The sequence below is a fragment of the Lissotriton helveticus genome, chromosome 9, assembly GCF_964261635.1.
Source record: "Lissotriton helveticus chromosome 9, aLisHel1.1, whole genome shotgun sequence".
NCBI classification, from domain to species: Eukaryota; Metazoa; Chordata; class Amphibia; order Caudata; family Salamandridae; genus Lissotriton; species Lissotriton helveticus.
The window spans coordinates 564,940,021-564,959,709 of NC_136070.1; the positions used below are offsets into that span (position 1 = coordinate 564,940,021).

Consider the following 19,689-nt stretch of genomic DNA (forward strand, 5'->3'; position numbering starts at 1 on the left):
ACCTCTGCAGAGAAATGGCTTACTCTGTGAAGGCCGGCGTTGTTTATGACATTAGTGTTTGCCTGAAACCGCCTTACTAATCGCCAGAGAACACCTAGTCACCCATGGTGGTTGCCGCACAATCGCACCCATGCCGCCTAGCCTCTGAGGGTGTTGATACAATCAACCCTGGATTTCAGCTGAACGGGTTAGCAAAGAACGGTTGCAGTGTTGGTGTGTAACCCTTACTAGGTTAATCCCAGTAAGGGAGGAAGACTTTGTTGCACAGTTGAAGCTCGTGCCTAAAAGTTATTAATTAAAAGAATGTATCTTTGCAGAAAACCAACAATGAAATACCAGACTGTCGGCCTACTAAACAACTCTGATCTTAAATGTTTCCTAGAAAGACTTTGTTATGTTTAAGTCTTGACCGTGAGTTACTAACTTTTGGCACGAAAACATCCAATTCATGGATTACATACTGGATACATATATTCCAATGCCTCCTATAGTGGAAATCCTGCAAAGTGTATCACACATTTTGTTTTTAAGGGATTGGTAGAGCACTTTGTTTTATTTTTGTTTTTGTAAGGCCCTGCATAAGATCTTTCAGTCTCCTTAGTGTGTTAGAATATATGCGCATAATAAGGGAGTAGTTGTCGCATATTTCAGTGGGCAGTAAACAATATGATTGAAGGCCCAGGAATATGCTGTTGGATAACCTCATCTGTATACCCCTAAGAATGATGACAAAGGATTGGAGAAAATTAGTCATGGCCTGACTGGTGATGGGGGACTTTAGAATTTCCATGTAGGACTGTACAAATTAAAGGCCGAGTTCAAGAACTAGATTTAGAGGGACAGCCTGAAATTTCCAGGTTAGTGTTCATCCAGCGAGGTTTAGGACAGGCCCTTTGCTGCAGGCCATGACGAAAAGAGGGGGCTCGGTTCACTGGGCCCATGAGAAGAATTGTGTCCCCCTTTATGCAGTTAGTTTTTCTACATCCATTTATGCGATGTGGAATGGGCCGAACTTGTGCACAGAAATATTAAGACTGGGACAATAGTCAACCAAGCTTTGGTCTCACCTATGCAGTAGCCATGGGGTTTGCCAATGTGATTTAACCATATTGTACACCAGTGGGGCTGCTGTTCAGCATGTCTAATTGTTAGTGGAGTGTCGTAGAGTGGTGTGGAGTGGCATAGTGTCATGACTCTGTGGCATAGATTGGTGTGGAGTGGTGTATTTTGGTATAGTGGCGTGGACTGGTGTAGGGTAGAGTGGAGGGGTATGGAGTGTTGTGGAGCGGAGGGGCATAGAATGGAGGGGTGTAGAGTAGGGTGGCAGGGCATAGAGTAGGGTAGGTAGAGGGGCATAGATTTGAGTGTAGTGGTGCGTTGTGGAGGGAAGCAGAGAACATTGATGAAGATGTATAGAGTGTAGGGGCATGGAGTGTCGGAAAACGGAGGGGCGTAGAGCGGAGCAGCATAGTTATGGAGGGGAGCGGTGTAGAGTGCCATAGTGTATTGTGGAGTGAAGTGTCAGACTAGGGGGGAAGGGCATAGAGTAACGTGTCTTAGAGTGAAGTGACATGGAAGAGTGAAGTGACATGGAGGAGCAAATCAATCGAGTATTTGTAGAGTGCACTACTCACCCATGAGGGTCTCAAGGTGCTAAGGGGGTGGGGGAAGAAGCTGCTGGTCGAACAACCAGGTTTTGAGAAGTCTCTTGAAGGTTAGCAGGCCCTGGGTTTGCCGAAGGAGGATGGGGAGGGTGTTCCATGTCTTTGCGGCGAGGTCGGAGAATGATCTGCCGCCGGTTGTTTGTCGGATGTTTGGGACTGTGGCGAGGTCGGCGGAGCGAAGCTGGCGTTCGGGTGTAAATTTAAAAAGTCACACGTTGTGGGACCAAAGAATAAAAAAGTGCTACTTTTTATGTCCAGGGCCACATTCTAAGGAAGGTGGATAGTTTTACATGCCTAGGTATTTGATTCTAAACTTGGTTGCCAACTATTAATTAACAAGCATTGGCATAGCCAATAAGTCTCGCCTTTGGGTCTTATGTATTTAGTTATGCAGCACAATATCCTTGGTGCAATAACAAACGGTTGCATAGCTAAACACTTATAAGGTCCCAAAGGCGAGACCTATTGGCTATGCCAATGCTTGTTTCAATATGGTGATTCAGCGACTTAATGTGCAAGATGTCCCAATGCTGATGCACTTAAATCAATTGATGGGATCTATTTGAAACCGTGCATACACTTTAAAACAGGGCTTAAACCTCAAGCATGGCAATGCTCTTTTTCTGGTGCCTTTAGTAACAATCCTTTCAACTACACATAGGTCTGCTCCTCACAAATCTGGTAGGAGGCACACATGTTTCAGGGCTCAATAGTCTCGTGTAGAGCGGGCAAGGACTAGTGGTTCTGGACAGAAGGATCCTTTTGCACAAGGATGAATGACTTTATACTGTTGTGCTCTTCTGTAACAGCACAGACAAGCTGCATATAAGCCAAGATGGGCCTTTCCTGTATATTACTGCTCAGAATACTAAAGAAGTCTCAGGTTAACCAAGACTGCGGGAACAAGCAAAGGCAATGGTGCCCACATTTTGGCTTTCCTAATGCTTTTTGCTCACTCTGTTCAGCCTTTTATTAAACCGTGGAGGTCCGCCGGGGGGCGGGGCGGGCAGGGGAGCACCTCGCGGGCCACCACAAGTGGGGAGGAGGCGAAAACAAATCAAAGGGTATGCGGACAGCGGGAGGGGGCGGCAGCCTGGTGAACATGGACAACGGGAGGTGGGGTATACCTCACGGGTTGCTGCAAGTGGGTAGGGGGAACGAAGGGTATGCAGACAACGGGAGGGGGGTGGTAGCATTGTAACAATGGGGTATAGGTTACTTACATTACGCACAACATTGTGAGCCTTCATTGGCCTTCACAGCTCTTCTCTAAGTAGGTCTCCGTCATTCAGTAATGTATCATAGAAATTCGCCCAACGAATGCATGAAATGCAGAAAACACATGTCCGAAATAACATAACTTAGGTGGATTGTTTTAAGGTTTTTTTTGTTGCGTGACAGAACGGTTAGTTAAAAAAAACACAAGCCACAAAGCACTCCTATTTGAAAGAGTGCAAACTCTGCACAATAGGAAACAGAAAAAAATAAGTCTAAACAGGGGTATCTTATCCGCTGCCTGTGCGCTGCTGAAGAGTGGGCAGATGTGGCGCTCCGGCTCTTTGTGTTTTTCCACCGCCGGGCCCTGTCCCGCTGCCAGGACACAGTATTTCTGGGTGAGCCCTAACATCAAGTGGCATTTGGCGCCAGTCCCAGGAATGTGCTTCACGGGAGCGGTAAATGGACGCGTTTCCAAGGCTCCCTGCCATGCACGCCTCTTGGGAGTGCGCGCAGAGCACTCGACTTGTACTGCCCAGCGCCCGCGTTGGAAAAGCACAAACAGGACAGCGAGGTGAGCTGTGCCTGTTAGAACATGTAAAAGTGGTGGCATGTAATATTTCCTCGCTATTGGCTGACTGACGAATGGAACGACCATTTACTTCTGTTTGTCCAACAGCCAACTACAAAAAAGTCTTGCACTAGTGCCGGTGCAGGAGTCCACATTTTTCACCCCATCCCCCTCCCAACTTGAGCAGTTCCAATGTGACATGGGGTAAGATTGCCGAAGTTACTGCAGTGCAGATATATTTTGACATTTACACCATCCACCGAAGGCAAAAATAAGTCCTATGCAAAAGCACAAATCTTGCACTAGTGGATGCACATGTCGGTGTACTTTTGCACCCCAAACCCTATCAGATTGCGTCCGGGACTTTCTCATGGGCACTCGCCTGGAAGTAGCAACAAGCCCGCGAGTGGTGCGTGCGTGCCCATGCGCCACAACCAGACATCTGGTTTCAATTATCGCACCCGTGTCTGGGCACGATAATTGAAACCACATGGCGGCCGTGTGGGTAACAAACACCAATAGGCCATGGGCGGAGCAATGCGCCTGCCTCTGGCCAATTGCGTGCTGCCTCTGGCCAATTGGGTGCTGTCCTTGTTAAAAAGACACATGCAAAGGCCAATTTCGAAAGCCCCTACATGAAGTCTTTGCCAGAACAGTGCATGCGCGCTGTTACAGGCTCGACCTAAAAAGAATATGGCCTCTTATGGGAGCATGTGCTGAGGTTAAGGAATTTTCTTCCTGCATGAGTCAAACCTTTGAAAACAAGGACGTATACAGAGCCAAATGCTTACCAATTTCCACTTTTTTGGTAGTGCAATATGGGGCTACGCAAATATAGAATCTCTTGGGTAGCTGAGAACTGAGGGCTTCTGGGTCAATATATCCCCACAGAAATCTAACATGAACGTGGATCTAGTTATGTTAGATCATATAATGTTGCATCACCTTTTGCTCTGGTGTAGTGTCTGGTTAATGTTTCAAGTCTAAATAGATTGATTATAGTGGATTGCATGAACTTAGACGAAGCACGCAACATACCTTGGCTGGCTTATAACCGAGATGTTATAAATTTTGGCAGAAAGGAACTATTTTTTAATCCACTAAATATCACCAAACCTGGTTAAAGGAGTTCTTTGATGTAAAAATGGTATCTGAGGAAAAAGCTCTAGCCTTGGCTAAACCACTATTTCGTAAAGTTATTATGGCCAAGACGGCTCCAGGGATCGAGCCATACTTGCTATATGACATGCCTATCCATCAGTGTAGTTTTATCTTTCTTTAGACTGGGTCTGTTCCACCAGCTGTTGTACCTAGAGGGAATATGGTACAAGTTTACTGATTCTCCGTCTTGCTCATGTAATTACCTTTTTTAAATGTGATACTTTGCACATTGTGATGATATTCCCTATGTTTGCACAGCTTCGTCGCACATTTTAAAACGCCTTTTTTGATTTTGATCAAGTTAGGCCAGACTTTTTGTTACTAAATTTGTTACAATGTTTCTCTTGGCTGTTTATAAAGCGGTACATTAGGGGAATACTCCTAGAGGCGTTCTCAGCCTGTGAAATTTATTTTGCAACTTTAGTTGCGTTTTATCACTTTTTTTGTACTTAATCGATTTTGCAATAAAATCATACGAAGTTTGATAGATAAACCAAAAGCAATTACGAGGTACATACATTAGAAGTACACATTATTATGTGGGTACTTGATGAGAACCTCCAATACCACGAACACCATCAGTCACACTAACACCTCCAACACTTGTGCCACACATCCCCAATACACACATCACAAGTATCACCAACACTACAGCAAAAATAGAAAGACCACCAGTACCACCATCAATAACCTAATCAATTACATATAGATTCGCCTCAAATATCAACACCAATAGCACCTTCACCACTGCACATACTGATGCACTGGCTTAATCACCACCAATAGGCCCACCACGAAACTATCTATACCACCGCTAATCACACCGGCTAGTTCCACCACCAAAACTACCATTAGTGCACCAGTACTACCACCCCCAGTTCCAATACTACATTGCCTCCACTAATACCATCGCAGCCAGTATCACATGACCAGCACCTATACCACCATTCCAAAGATAAACCTGTTGGTTTTGCCAGGTCTTGAATGTGACAAACCCAATACCACAATGCTATCACTAATCTTCCCAACAGTACTGTGTATTTGTTGCTACTGGTTTGGTTACTTTGTTTTGGAAACAACTTTTCTTACTCCAAATGTTTAACACTTGATACACCTTTCCCAGAAAACTCGGTTTCTTGGGTTTTTCCCCTTCTCAGAAAGATAACTATGGCCAGTTTTCCCTTTTCCCCAATAAATCACATGTATTATGTTGGTATGAACATTTCACCTGTGCAGTTTGTGCCTTCGAGAGCAGAAGTTTGATTAAAAAAAACTATTCTAAATCCAATTCCATTACAAAGCATTTCTAATCGCCTAGTTTTCCCCCCCACTGTGTTCTTACCATAATTGTACCTCGGTACTGGCATTGGTCCTGGTAGAGGGAAGTCAGCACAGTGAGTATAAGTGGTGGCACATGTCTGCCTGTTTCTTTTCTGCTGATTAATGCAGGAAACTGGATGTCCAGGAAAACTGCTGACAAGAAATGTTCTGGACCAGGAAACCCTCCCAGCAGCCTCGGCCTTATCAAAGGAAATGAGCGAGTAAAATGTCTTGTTGACATTGGGCTCAACTTCATATTGAGTGACTGCTGCTTCCTCCACATTCCGCCCTGTAGCTGGAATTCTTTTTTTTCTTTGCAGTTTTATATAGCGCAAACTCGACCCAAAGGTATTGGAGCACTTAATGTGAGCGCCAGTTACATTACACAAGGACACATTCACTTTTGGTAGGCACGGGGAGATTGTGTTTTGCCCAGAATCACAGGATGTTGAGCCTATGCCGAGACTAGAACCTGGTTACCCTCATCCAAAAGTGGCAGCTCTGGCTGTTACGCCACATCTTACTCTTCTTAGACCGAAGGCATGAAAACAGACTTGTACATGAAATGCTCTGCTTCACCATTCTGAAAGCAGTGTAACTTAAACGCCAAAGAAACACAACATGAACTCACCAAACCCGCACAACAAACACAACCGAGCTTTTTTTTTTTACAGTGAACTCTATCCCTTACAAATGCCCAAATAAAATAACCCTGTTTTTGTAACTGAAAACCAGACACCTCACCTGCTATTCACTGAACCATTAGAATTATGGGATTCTGTTGCCACACTGTTTACAGCATAATTACAGATGTAACCCACCTGCCACATAATCGACCGACTTCTACATAATTTGCAGGTTTCAACCAATATGCATGTTGCTTCTAGTTCAAACACATAAAAGTTTAAAAAAAAGTGCCACACACGTTACCCGCAATGGCAGCCCCTTTGCAAAGTTTAACTGCAACACTTCTGTTGATGGGTGTATGTATTCATCTGATAAATTGAGACATTCAGTATTAGCCAGACATTCATGACGAATTGTCTCTTTTCAGCAGTCCTTAGTGTCAAGGTTTGTAACTGCACTGTTTTTTCTTAGTTCACCACAGTCCTGTTGATGGAAAACATGACTCTGGGATTCCATAAATTGGGGCTCAATAGATGGCAGAAGGAAGGGTGGAGTCATAAGGGGTGGAGTTATGAGCAAAATCAGGCACTTAACTTGCACGTTTATTGTTCAACACTGCCACTAAGAATTTAGAAACTAGAAAATACGGGATAGAAAACCTTGTCATTTGTTACCGAAGTGCTCAAAACGGACTGCATTTTAAAAGATCTTTCATGTTAAGACAACTATTGCAAAGATTTTTTGTAACCAGCAATTTCCAGGCTCTAAGAACACGAATAAACCTAGTAGTTGATGTACTTGCTGGAGAAATCTGTGTGCAGTGTAGTTGAAAGTTTGACTCGTCGTAAAATAGGATAGTGGGTTAATGTGCCTGTTGCAGGCCCAAGTAACTTTCAGGTCGCTGATTTGTATTGTATGCAGAACTCTCAGTGGGTTACTGCAGTGATGCTTATGTTGATTTCATGCCCACAAGTTATATTCTTTATAATCAAGCTCAAGGAGTTAGGAACCAGTATGAAAGCTTCATGAACTAGTAGGCATAAGTGTAGAACCTTGCTTTTTTTCTCAATCTCATTACTGTAGGGTAGCTAAAAAGGGGTTTGTGTAGTAATAAAGGCTGCTTAGTAAATGCTGTATAAATGTTAGTGTATTTACTAATCTAGATGTATCTGATATTCTTACTGTGCATTCATATTTCTTACAAACGGCTTGAAAAAATACAAAAACCTGCCTTGAAATCCTAGTTTAGCTCAAGTACTTATGAAGTTGAAAGTTGAATGTCTGCATTTCTTCGATGACCTAAACATGTTAAAACTCCAGCTAGCCCACAGCCATAATGGGACTAGAACAAGAGTGCCGATGGTCTTCTAAATGAAGTATTTGTTGGTCCTTTCAGGAAATTAAAGCAAGAGACCTCTTGAAGGTTGCTGCTCTGAACACACAGCAGTAAAATTGCGGGTGCCTCAATGTGACCTGGTATTGGCAAATTGCACCAGGCAAAGTCTGCACATTTCCGTACATGCCAACATTTTGAGACGGGAAGTGGGAGATTTTTTTTCTTTTTGTGTGCGAACACTGATTATACCCGTATGCCAAGACATAGACCTGTTCACCAACTGTGGTCTGTTTTTTTTTTTTATGGGAGGGGCGCCCCAAGTGGTACCCTCATAGTGATGAAAGGCTACTGCTTTTACCAGGAACTAAGCAGCACAAGCACGCTGGTGTAAGCATACCGTGTAGTGATCCGTAGGAGCGAGCAGGTCATTTTTATCAGACACTGGAGTGAGGCCTAAAGATCACGGTACGAGGAACCATGACCATATGCACCCATCTGCCATTTACAGACTTAACTAGAAATTCGTTCCTTATCGTTATCTTTCTAAATCAGCTATTTGAATAACAGCGAGCTTTTACTAAACATTCCGGATTATCTATCCCTCCATCTGGAGTGTCCTTTATACCCGTCCAATACCCTTTCTCCAGCATCTTTGGATCCTGGAAGATTGAGAACGACCACCATTGCCCACCTACAAGTCCTGGGCCCTGTCTGGTCGGAATCATCACCGACCGAGCGACTTCTGCAACAACACTTTGTATTTCTAGCCCTGAGGAGTCGCGGGAAACTGTCCCCTGTGTGACGAAACGCGTGTCGGCTAGTTTCTTTCGAACATTAAAGACACCACTGTTGAATCAACCTACTCCAAGGACAAGATTTTTTTATCATTTTGTGTTATTTGAAATTATTTGTTTGATAGGCTTTGTGTCCTTTGCTTTCTATGTCCACTTATACAAAACTACTGTATACACAAGTGTGCATAGGTGATTTGTCTTGTAGTTCATACAGTGGTGGCTCAGGCTATTACTGAAATTGGGGGGGGTTATAGGGCTTATCCCCTCCACCTCTTTGCACCTCACATCTCACTTGAACGGACCCATACCGAGCGCCAACTATTAGCTGTGCGCCCTTTCTCTACCTGACTAAAAACCCTTTGTCTAGATCCTGAGGCCTAAAGAGACGCATTTAAAGTACTGCTGCTATGTTGAGCACATCCTTGACCTGCATCTATTTTGTGTAGTGCTGTGCACTGAGTGTGGTAGGCATGTGATGGGTGTATGCGTGCCTTTGAACTGTGCAATACAGGATAATGTAGTGCTGTGCGGTTAGTGTATTATATGCATGTACTGGGTGTTTGTGTGCCTGTGAATGGCACAAAACAGGGAAGACTCTTGGTTCGTTGTCCGGAGACCCGCAGCTGAATGGAGGAACATGGCTAGAGAGGTAAAGGATCCCCCAGACAGATTTGTGTATTGCTGCATTCCTGTAAACTGAGGGACACGGTGGAGGAAGGGAGAGCCATGCTCTTTGTACACTTCAAAGGGTGTTCTTTGATTCAGAGAATGGTTACTAGGAAGGGGCCTGGGCACATCTCGGAAGGAAATGGTGCTAATAAGAATCCAAGAGCAGTGCCGGGGCCCTGGGGTGACCTTTTGATACACATCACTCTGGCTGACATCCAGGTCTGAACCTCTGGTCACTCCCAATGCCTGTGTTGTGGGGCCATCTGATTTGGCGGTGCTACTGTTATGACCGACTGCTTTCTGGACAAAGAACAGAGGTCATCGCCCATGTGCAGTACAAAGTCGATATAGACCCTCTTTAGTACTCCTCGAGTATTTACTGGAGATTGCTATTATTTTGACACCAACCTACGTCACCAGTACAGAAACAGTGAAAATATATTCAAATAAGGATAATATGATTGTAAAGTATTAAACAATTAGCCTCTTCACAATGTTATGTTTGATTATTATAGATTAAGATACCTACGAAACAGCACTATTCCGGTCTCCTCATAGACACAATGAGTAAACTAGGAGCTGAATGTAACATAATATCGATATGCTAGGTGGGTGAAATGTAATCACATTTAAACCAAAAATGTTAAAATATTACCTGAACTGCATTCTGGATTGTATAACTTGAATAGAAGCCCTAATTGTACATGCAAGATTTTCCTCACTCTTGTCTAGTCGATAGAAAATGCAAATGAAGATATTAAAAAATATATATATATAAATGTGAAGTCAGTCATGAGCCATAAAAGGTGATGAAATAATGTGACTTGTTTTATATAGGTTAGTGTAAACACTTGTGGGTAGGCCCAAAGACTTTTTTTTAAAGAATTTAGTTGAAGAATGAAATGGGAAATTTATCATAAGTGCACTATCAAGATAAATAATGTACCTATTTTCTATGGAAAATAGTGAACAATTGTAAACGTGAGTGTTGTGACTTACAAACATGTTGGCGTAGGCACTCTATGTATGGGGTTTTCCCCGCCTGAAGTTTCTTTGCGGGACCTTCCTCTGTTATGGTGAATCTAGTCTCTGCAGTGTTTTTGTTGCCAAGACCAGCAATGCTTGAATCGGGAATTTGTTTTTTTCCGGTTTGTCTCATAGGCTATATTAGAGCATCAAATCTGCCTTAACTAGATTGTAATATACCTTGCTCTGCTTGGTGGGTTTCAGTATGAAAATGTCGGCCTGCTTGTAGCGGACGTTATGGGATGTTGCAAACTAGCAGGTTCTTCTAATCTCCAGGTGTATAAGAAAATGTTAGAAATGACTGGTATTGAACCTTCCATAGAGTTCTTTCAGTGATGTAATTCTTTATTAGTAAGAGTAAGGGATGGTGGAACCTCCTTTCAATTTTTGCTCTTAATATTAGTTTCCTAAAGGTAATTTCTGCCTATTGAAAACGTACCTGTTTTAGGAACCTATAGATATATTTCACCAAAGCGGAGGTCTTTTTCAGCACTGGGAGGCCCGTTCAGGGGAAGCCATACATTATATAAATCCCGGAAAATAGAAATATTAAATCAAGCAATTTGAGTCTGCAGTTTAATATTGTATGTGTAGAAACCGTTCTCATCCTTGAGCCTAAGGATAGTGTATAGATACATGATCTGATACGGGTATATTAATGTTTTATGACCATGTTTCTTTGTCACAGGAATCGGAGATGCCTGATGAAGTAAATATTGATGATCTATTGGACCTTGAAAGTAATGAGGAGAGGCGCAGAAAACTCAAGGTAAGAAACTGATTTAGAGACTGAATGATATTTTATTGTTGGTTACTGAAAACCATTACATAAAACCAAAGATACAAAAGTCACAACATTAGAGACTGTTTTGGTTTTACTTAAAAGGTGAAATGGGGAAGAGGGGTGTAAAGTTAATGGACGTTGTTAGATGGCACATTCACAGAAATTTCGAGTTTCTGTGTGGAACCTTATGTTCATAAAGAAGCTCTACAGTGTAAGATAGTGGCTATTCCTTTGAATTACTGCACATGACCAAGGGCCATATGTATGAATGTTTTGTTTTTTTGCATTCGTAAACGCTGCGATTCGGTAATATTAGCCTTTGCGAAAGCAAAATAGCCTTTCATGATGCATGAAAAGCTTTGTAGTCTCAATTATAGGTAATCGCAAAAAAGAGCAATTACCTAAAATTGCAAGTACAAATAAGGAATCTCAAATAGCAATTCCCTTAGCACATGTATGAAGCATTTTCCAAATGCAAACTGTGCATTTAGGAAAATGCAGTTACCATAGACTTCAAGTCAATGGTAACCATGTGCAAACTTTGAAAAATGCCGTTTTGTGCTTTTTTCAAAGTGCCATGTAGCGCACACATGCCCCAACGGCATTGTGCGCTTTTACATGTGTACATTTATTTTTTTGGTGGTGCTTCACAGGAGGGGGCTTAGGCCCCCGGGCACACTTGGCTTTGCATTATATAATTTGTTATTGCCAATTAAAACATCTCCAATTAGCTAATGCAAAACCATTCGCACCTACGAAAAAATTGAGTAATTACCTAAAAGATTTGCTATTTACCAAATCGCTATTTGGTAATATTGAATCGCTGAATCTTTGGTGATTCCTTACATACTTAGCATTTTGTGATCACCAAATAGCAATTTTTACCGAATCGCTATTTGCAAAATGCTTATTTGATACATGTGGCCCCAGGATTCCGAACCCTGTTTTACGCCATCTGTCTTGCATGTGTAAAATGCTTTTTAAGTGTGCGAAGCTTACTAGTTGTCCCGATGCTGGCTTTAAAATGGCCTCTTATGCAAAACACTTTGAAGAGACAAATCCACTTTGAAGAGACAAATCCTTTTTAGGTCTCACCTGAGTCTGCGCATGCTGAATCTTCGAGACCTTTAGTAAGTGACTTTTAAAAGTACCACCAGAGGCTTTTGGTGGGCTAAAGCTGGCATGCACGTGAGCGTGCACGCGCGCAGCCGCCATCTGCCTTTCTGTCATGGCTCATTAAGCTTTCCAGCGTGTGAATCATGCTCCTCCACCCCCCCCTTGCTGTCTGCTCTCACTACCTCCCTCCTCCCTTCTCCCTCCTCCCTCTCCCTCCTCGTTAGCTTGTTGTTCTGAACTTTGGAAGCATCTGATGTGAATTCTTCAAGGAGCAATTCACTTCCGACAAAGCTAATGCCGCCTCGGACACTAGACCTTTTCTGGTGCTTGTTCCTGTTTTCATGATTTTAAATCACTTTTCTATGAATATTTAAAAGTTCTACGGGATTTACTTCAGAGACCTGATTCTTTTTCCTGCTACAACAAAGGACAATTATAAAACATTGTATTGCACGTCAAAAATAAAAATAATCGAGTTTGACTATTTTGCAGCATCTGTAAACTCAAGTACCTGACTTGTTTCAGTGTAAACATAAACTTCTCTTTACAGCACATTTTTTAGTGGTGCTGTGTTTTATATCGAATAGGGTAATCTTTGTCTAGTAACCACTGCTCCCTATTTATTAAGACCACATTTCACAACCCTGCCTGTATTGAGGAACTGATACATAAGAGCAAAAGGCACTAATGTGATTATCACAAACCTGTGTGTTCAAAGTTACTATGCGTACAGCAACACTCCCATATCTAATGTGCAATGGGCCCTGGTAAAAGTAAGGGAAATGAGTTCCAATTTCTCCCAGCTGAAAAACAAAAGACAAACGTAACTGGTTTGCAGATGCCCCTCAGACCCCTGCACCCTCGTAACTGGTACACTACTAACAGATAAGCCACTGTAATTGAGGACCCGGTACACAAAGGGGGCCTATAGGCCACGGCTAGTGCTGCACAGCCTGGTGTAACTCTGTTACCATTCTAAACTAAAGCAGGTCTCACTTGCCCATTCTTTTGACATGTGCTATTGGCACATCAGAGAGTCAGGAGCCTGCTCGGGCCAGAAGGCCACATGAGTTCTTCCCAAGTGTCGGGAAAGGCACATCCATTGACATGCCTTAAAGAGTCTGCCTAGAAAATGGTAATTTATTCCATTTTAGATTGTCGCTTTGCAGAAATTATTTTTTTAATGCATGTCTGGGCTGAAGCCTGCTCTAATGGGGGGGGGGGGGGCAGCTGCTTTGCTGCCTTCACTCAGTCCTGTCTAGTTGTCTAATAATCATGTAGACACATTTTTGTATTTGTATACGCAGTTAAATATTTTTGCACCTGCAAACATTTTTTTTTTCAAATCAACCATCCCTAAAATACATTTGTTCTTCCGCTTAATTCACGTATGATAAATAGAAGATTCCCCCCTAAAGGCCAGATCGTTCTATTGCCTTAGTAACACATTGTTTGCAAGTTTAAGAGTGGTGATGCTTGCCATCAAACTGTTTGGAAACCCTTTCACGACTCTTTAAAAGAGAAAGCCATATGACTATATCTTGGAGGTAGGCAAATTTAGGTCGTAAAGCGTTGCTCATGTATTTTAAATGGAAGCTATGCCGAACTTAAGTAAGAGTTTTTAGTGTATTTAATCAATGCTGAATCATTTTAGGAATTATGTTTTTGGCAGCGTTTTCCAAGCATTGTTTTGTGAAACATGCTTCCTAAAATTGTCTTGGCATATCTGTGTAAGTCTTTGTCATATTATATTAATTAACCATCAAGAGCGTTGGCCCAAATGCCCAATAAAGCTGGATGGGGGACCAAACTCAACTACTGGAAAGGTTCAAGTTTATCTGATATACATGCAGGTGTTCGCATCCACAGCACCACAGGCTGCAGTACCATAACAAGACACACATGGTGCTATGCAAGTTTGAATAGAAATATTTACGGTGACTTTAACTTTTGTGAAATGAATGCCATCCCCCCTAAGTAAAATAGGTGTCATGCACACAGCAACATCATTTTAGAGTAGTTACTCGTACCTTTAAAACCCTTCTCTCATAATGACAATAATATTATGAAGTAGATAAACAAATAAAAAATATATATAATACTATTACCATTCAGTCTAGAATGAATGTTTATAACTCAAATATTTATTACTGCATAAGCAACATCAAAGTGGAAATACGGTTGCAGATGAGGAATAGGGTGAGGGACCATCATCATAAGAAGTTCCGTGAGGCACAATTGGGAATGCATTTTGACCTCTGTTTCTTTTCGGACTATGGATGTTTATGCTTGAACAAGGCCCACACCAACAGCAGTGCGGGGGGAGGCGGGAGGGGGAGTTGGGGATTCCTTTAAGATTATAACTGTTCTGTTAAGAAGGATGATTGAGAGGACATAGAAATGCGGATGATAGACCATTCTACCGACTACAAATGATTGCTTTTCCATGTGTTTTCTTTTCCACCTCTTCCTAATGTCCATGGCATTTTATGGCTGACGCCGCCCGACCTCCGGGTTGTGGGCTGAATGGCTGTTTGATGTTTCCATTATGATCTGTGGACAGCAGATGCCAGAGGCTAACCTGTCGGAACGATTGTTTGTATACTCCATGACTCTGCAATAAAAACAGTTTACAAAAAAAAAATCAAAGTGGAAATACGGCTAGATCTGTGCTTTTAATTAGTGGGATAAAGCCGCCACTGAAGTTCCAACTCATCAAATATGTCTTTATTTTATTGCTTATGTTGAGCTACTTTTCGGATTTGAAGTAGCCCTATCAGTAGCTGAAAAATAGCCCAACGCCTTCATTTTTAATTCCCTCTAGGAATAAATTCATGCAGGCTCTAATAAGCTTTTCAGTGGCCTAAAGAAAAATAATTTAAGGAGAAGCGCTTATCTAATTGCATATTGGGAGACCGATATTCTTCACAGCCTTTATATCTTTGAACGTAACACTTTGTATAAAGACAAAATATAACAAGCATTGGCATAGCCAATAGGTCACGACTTTGGGACCTTATGAGTATTTAGTTATGCAGCACAATATTCTTGGTGCAACATCAACTGTCCCTCTTACTGTCTGCTCTCACTAACCACCTCCCTTCTCCCCCCCTTCTCTCCCTCTCTCCTCGTTCGCTTGTTATTCTTAACTTCGGAGCATCGGATGTGAACTCTTCAAGGAGCAATTCACTTCCAACTAAACCAATGCCACCTCAGACAGACATTTTCTGGTGCTTGTTCCTGTTTTCATTGGTTCCATGGACCTAGCTCATGTTACTGTTTGCTTAGGTTGCACGCTTTATGGCCACCTTATCTTTTAGTATTGTATGCTACGGCCAGACTTCGGTGTCAGAGCACGCTTTAACACTATACACCCCAGCACAAAGCCATCGAGTGCGAGCAACAAGTGACGCCAACACACAGTCCCTTGTGGCTACATACTGTGAGAGTAACACTGCAACTTGAGTTTCACCCACTTCCTCTCGTTTTTAAAGTGGAATTGCCAGATGTCCAAGTATTTAAGAAGCCCCCAAAGCTTTCGTAATTGTAGCCTTTGTTTGGAAATCCTGGGCAGGATGGGTTTGAGCGGCGTCCTCTGGCATATGTATGTGTAACCAGCTATTCCCAGTTACCCTTTACCCCTCCCTTGTGTGAAGTTTTAAGGTATCGATTGCTATAGCAGGCAGTTGCTGTTTTGCCATTGGTTTAGTCCCTTGCAGTGTAACTTCGCTTGTGAAACTAACATTTCAGCCTTCCGATTGCGTAAGCTTGAATGGAGCCCCCCGCCACCCTTCTGGTTTTGAAACAAGTACCCGGAGGCAACACTCGATGTTTTGCACATTGACCCTTTAATAATGCAACGTTCGAGCAACTTCAGAATTATGCGGATCTGTAGGGATACGGCACTGCATAAAGGATGTAGGGAATATTGGCTGTGAGTTGCCTTTTTAATGCCTTTTCACTTGCCTACCTTTAGTGGTGTGAAACGCACTGGTAGCAGCATGCTGCACAGAGGATGGACGCATTCTTTAAGTTGCAGCCCTTTTGCGGTTTCTTACACACTCACCTAGCACTATGTTCATGCACAACAAGCATTGGCATAGCCAATAGGTCTTGCCTTTGGGACCTTATAAGTGTTTAACCATGCAACAGTTATTGTTGTTGCATCCAGGATATTGTGCTGCATAACTAAATACTTATAAGGTCCCAAAAGCGAGACATATTGGCTATGCCAATGCTTGTTCTAGATTTGGCCCATGCTGGGTTGCCTCGTGGTCTTCATACTGGACCATTATTGGCTTTAGTTAGGTTTTTTACAGGCAGCTGTACCTCTTTCTTGACTGCCTCTGCACCCTCCTAAAGTGGTGGAGATGACCACAGAAAACCCTTTGACAATTCATAAATGTAGCTTAAAGACTGTATTAGTTCCCTGAATGAGGCCTCAGTAAAACAGGATCCACGTTTGCCCTCTGAAAGTCAAAGCTTTAGTTATTCGCTTAGTAACTATTCGAGTTGTACTACTGCAGTTTCATATTTTATTGTAAATCTTGGTATGGCACAATGTTACTTGTCACAATTCATTAAATACTTCTGATAGCCAGACCGTAGTGTTCGAATATTGAACGAAAGCCTTCTGTCCTACCACCTCTAATGATTTTTATTATTTCAGGTAATCTTGGAGTCCTGCAGCAACAACACAGAGGTAAGTGGCTGAATTGCTTCTCTGGTTAAGACTTTGTCCTGAAATATTGTGATTGATTGGAGTTGAACTTGTTGCACACTTTCACTATGCTTTAGCTGTTACAGGTCCCTTCATATCCAAGATGTCCTTGCAGCAAATGTGGAAACTTTGCCTCTTATCAACAGTGACTTGCAGCTGGCAATCACTGCTGTGTTTCACTTTCAATGGCTGCCTTTTTGAGCCCAGGGCCGAGCATAGGGCAATGATCAGCTCTGACTCAAGACATGATGCATGTCTTGATAAGGGACTGGTGCATTTCAACTCACACTATAAATTTCCATAAACCAGATTCCTGAATTATCTTTCCAGCAGTGGCGTAACGAAACATGAGGGGGGCCCCTGCAAAGTACATGGAGGGGACCCACCACCTACCACTTTGCCACGCAGCCAAAAAATCTGGTATATTTTGAATTGAAACCTCCAACATTTAATAAAAGGCGTTTATATTCTCATGCTCAAAGTTCTAATAAGAAAGTGAGAAACACTCTTGACAATGTTACAAATGGCGTAGCTTATATGCTAAGAGCATTTTATTTAACGGAGACAGAAATCAGAACAATAGCAAGGAGCGGTCCTATTGTCTCAGGAACTGACTATCGCTGAAAAACAAAGGAAAACTTCATAAGGTAGAATTAGAAATGACATTGATGGAAAATAATTTGTAACTTTTATAGACCATCCCACTCCTGCAATTTCAGACTTGACTGACAATATACAAAAGTAGTACACAAGATTTAACTCTGTAGCCTGCCAGCTCCAAGGGAAATAAACTGGTGTGAATTATGTGCATGCCACACACTTGCGTCTGTCAGGGGTTGTGCATGATAATAACCGCTCTATAGCATTTAAAATGAACTGAGGAAGCAATTTAAATTTCTACCATCATGGCCTTATTAGTAAGCAGGACAAAAACAGGCAGGCAAACAAGGCTGAGGATAAACTGCTGGGATGCTTCACAACACTGATGCAGATGTTTGTCTGTATTTATCATTTCTGTATTGTAAACCATGCTAATTACAAGATTTAAGGTGCACATGTTATAGACCAGTGCAAACACCAACATAACACCTCATATCAGCAAGTACCCAATGACAAGAGTCTATACTAACTGTAGCTGATGAAGCAAAGGAAAGGTGCAAATACTTTCAAAGTGCATAATAAAACAATCATCAATCCAGCAATCTACAAAACTTAAGCGTGTTTTGTAAAGCAATCCCCCTTTCTTCTTGCATAAAGGTGAAAACACTTACAAAGTGCATGGTAATAACAAGCACAGCAGAATGCAGAAATTAAGCCAGTTTGGTCAAACAACCCCCCCTTTGGGTTGTGCATAAACGTGCAAATATTTCAGTGACTGGTCAAACAATAACAAGCACGGCAGCATACAAAAATCAAACTAGTTTAATCAGACTTTGGCCCTTTGGTTTGTGCATGAAGGTGCAAATATTTCAAAGTGTCTGTTAAAACAATAACAGGTACAGCAGGCAGCAGCATACAAAAATCCCTATACTGTACTCCACCTAGGTGCACACACACATCTCACACACATCTATCCCAGAGTCCCTACTCCTGCGAAGCACTGCACATCTACCTGAAGTAGGCTAAGGGTTAGTCAAGCACACTGAACTTTAAAAAAAAAAACTGAGCCTGTAGGCCTCACTCCAATGACACTGGGTTAAAAGGACTTGTTCACTGTTACTGATCACTACACAGTATGCGGCCACCACTGCCCTTGTGCTGCTCAACTCCTTTTGAAGGCGGTAGCCTTCCACCACTGACTATAGCACTTTGGGTGCCCCTACAATTCCAACAAGACCGCTTTCAGTGAGAAAGGCCTATGTCATGACACACCCACATGATCTGTGCTCACCTACTCACCTATGACAAAAAATCTTTAATAGGTATACATCTTTAAACAGGCAGGACTTTTCCACCCCAGGTAGGTAGATAGATACCATATTCTTTAAAGGGGGGGAATAATTTAGAATCAAGATCTTGATTGTAGGCTTTAAAAACCTCTTTGAAACCAGAATAGTATAGGCAAATAGCTTGTTACTATTCTCGAGCCGGAGGTGGGCATGGTACCATAAATTGAGGAAACACTTAGATTTTCTATATCATCTCATCTTACTTTGTCTATTTTGAGTTTCTTCCTGCTTAAACAGATTTTCTATATCATCTCATCTTACTTTGTCTATTTTGAGTTTCTTCCTGCTAAAACAGATCCACTAATATTTCTCTTCAAGATTAAAATATTTTGTAATCTCTTTTGAATGCTAAAGTGGTATTTCTCACTATGGTTATAAAAGCAGAAAATGCAGCAGTTAAGGGTCATCGGGTAGGCACGCACGAGAAGCCAATGCAATATTTCACCAAAAATAGTGCAGTGAAAATGAAAGGGTTTAAATCAAAGGAAACATTACGCTCCTACTTTCAAGTGGTTTGGATTGAGGTGCCAGGAAACCGTCTAGCCAGAAAGATCGATTCCAGACTGTATATCCTGCTGTTCTGAGTACTGGTCCCAAGAAGAATGTGAAATTAACACGTGAACTGGGAATTACCTGGTCCAAAACAGCATGTGGAGCCTCCCTTCTGTGGATTCATCTGCTTCAATTCAACACAGCTATTAGGAGGCGATAAATGGGTGCAGGACCAGGTCAGCCTT

The 19,689-nt window shown here is 42.2% G+C and overlaps 1 protein-coding gene across 2 annotated transcripts in view; it reads left to right on the plus strand.

Annotated features, from left to right (window-relative positions):
- Positions 1-19,689, plus strand: part of LOC144781570 (protein phosphatase 1 regulatory subunit 14A-like) — a 230,867-nt gene that overhangs the window by 155,052 nt on the left and 56,126 nt on the right. For both annotated transcript variants that reach the window (XM_078660480.1, XM_078660481.1), the window contains exons 2-3: positions 11,072-11,152; positions 16,953-16,985. In XM_078660480.1, the coding sequence (XP_078516606.1) occupies positions 11,072-11,152; positions 16,953-16,985 (114 nt within the window). The remainder of the gene's footprint in view (positions 1-11,071; positions 11,153-16,952; positions 16,986-19,689) is intronic.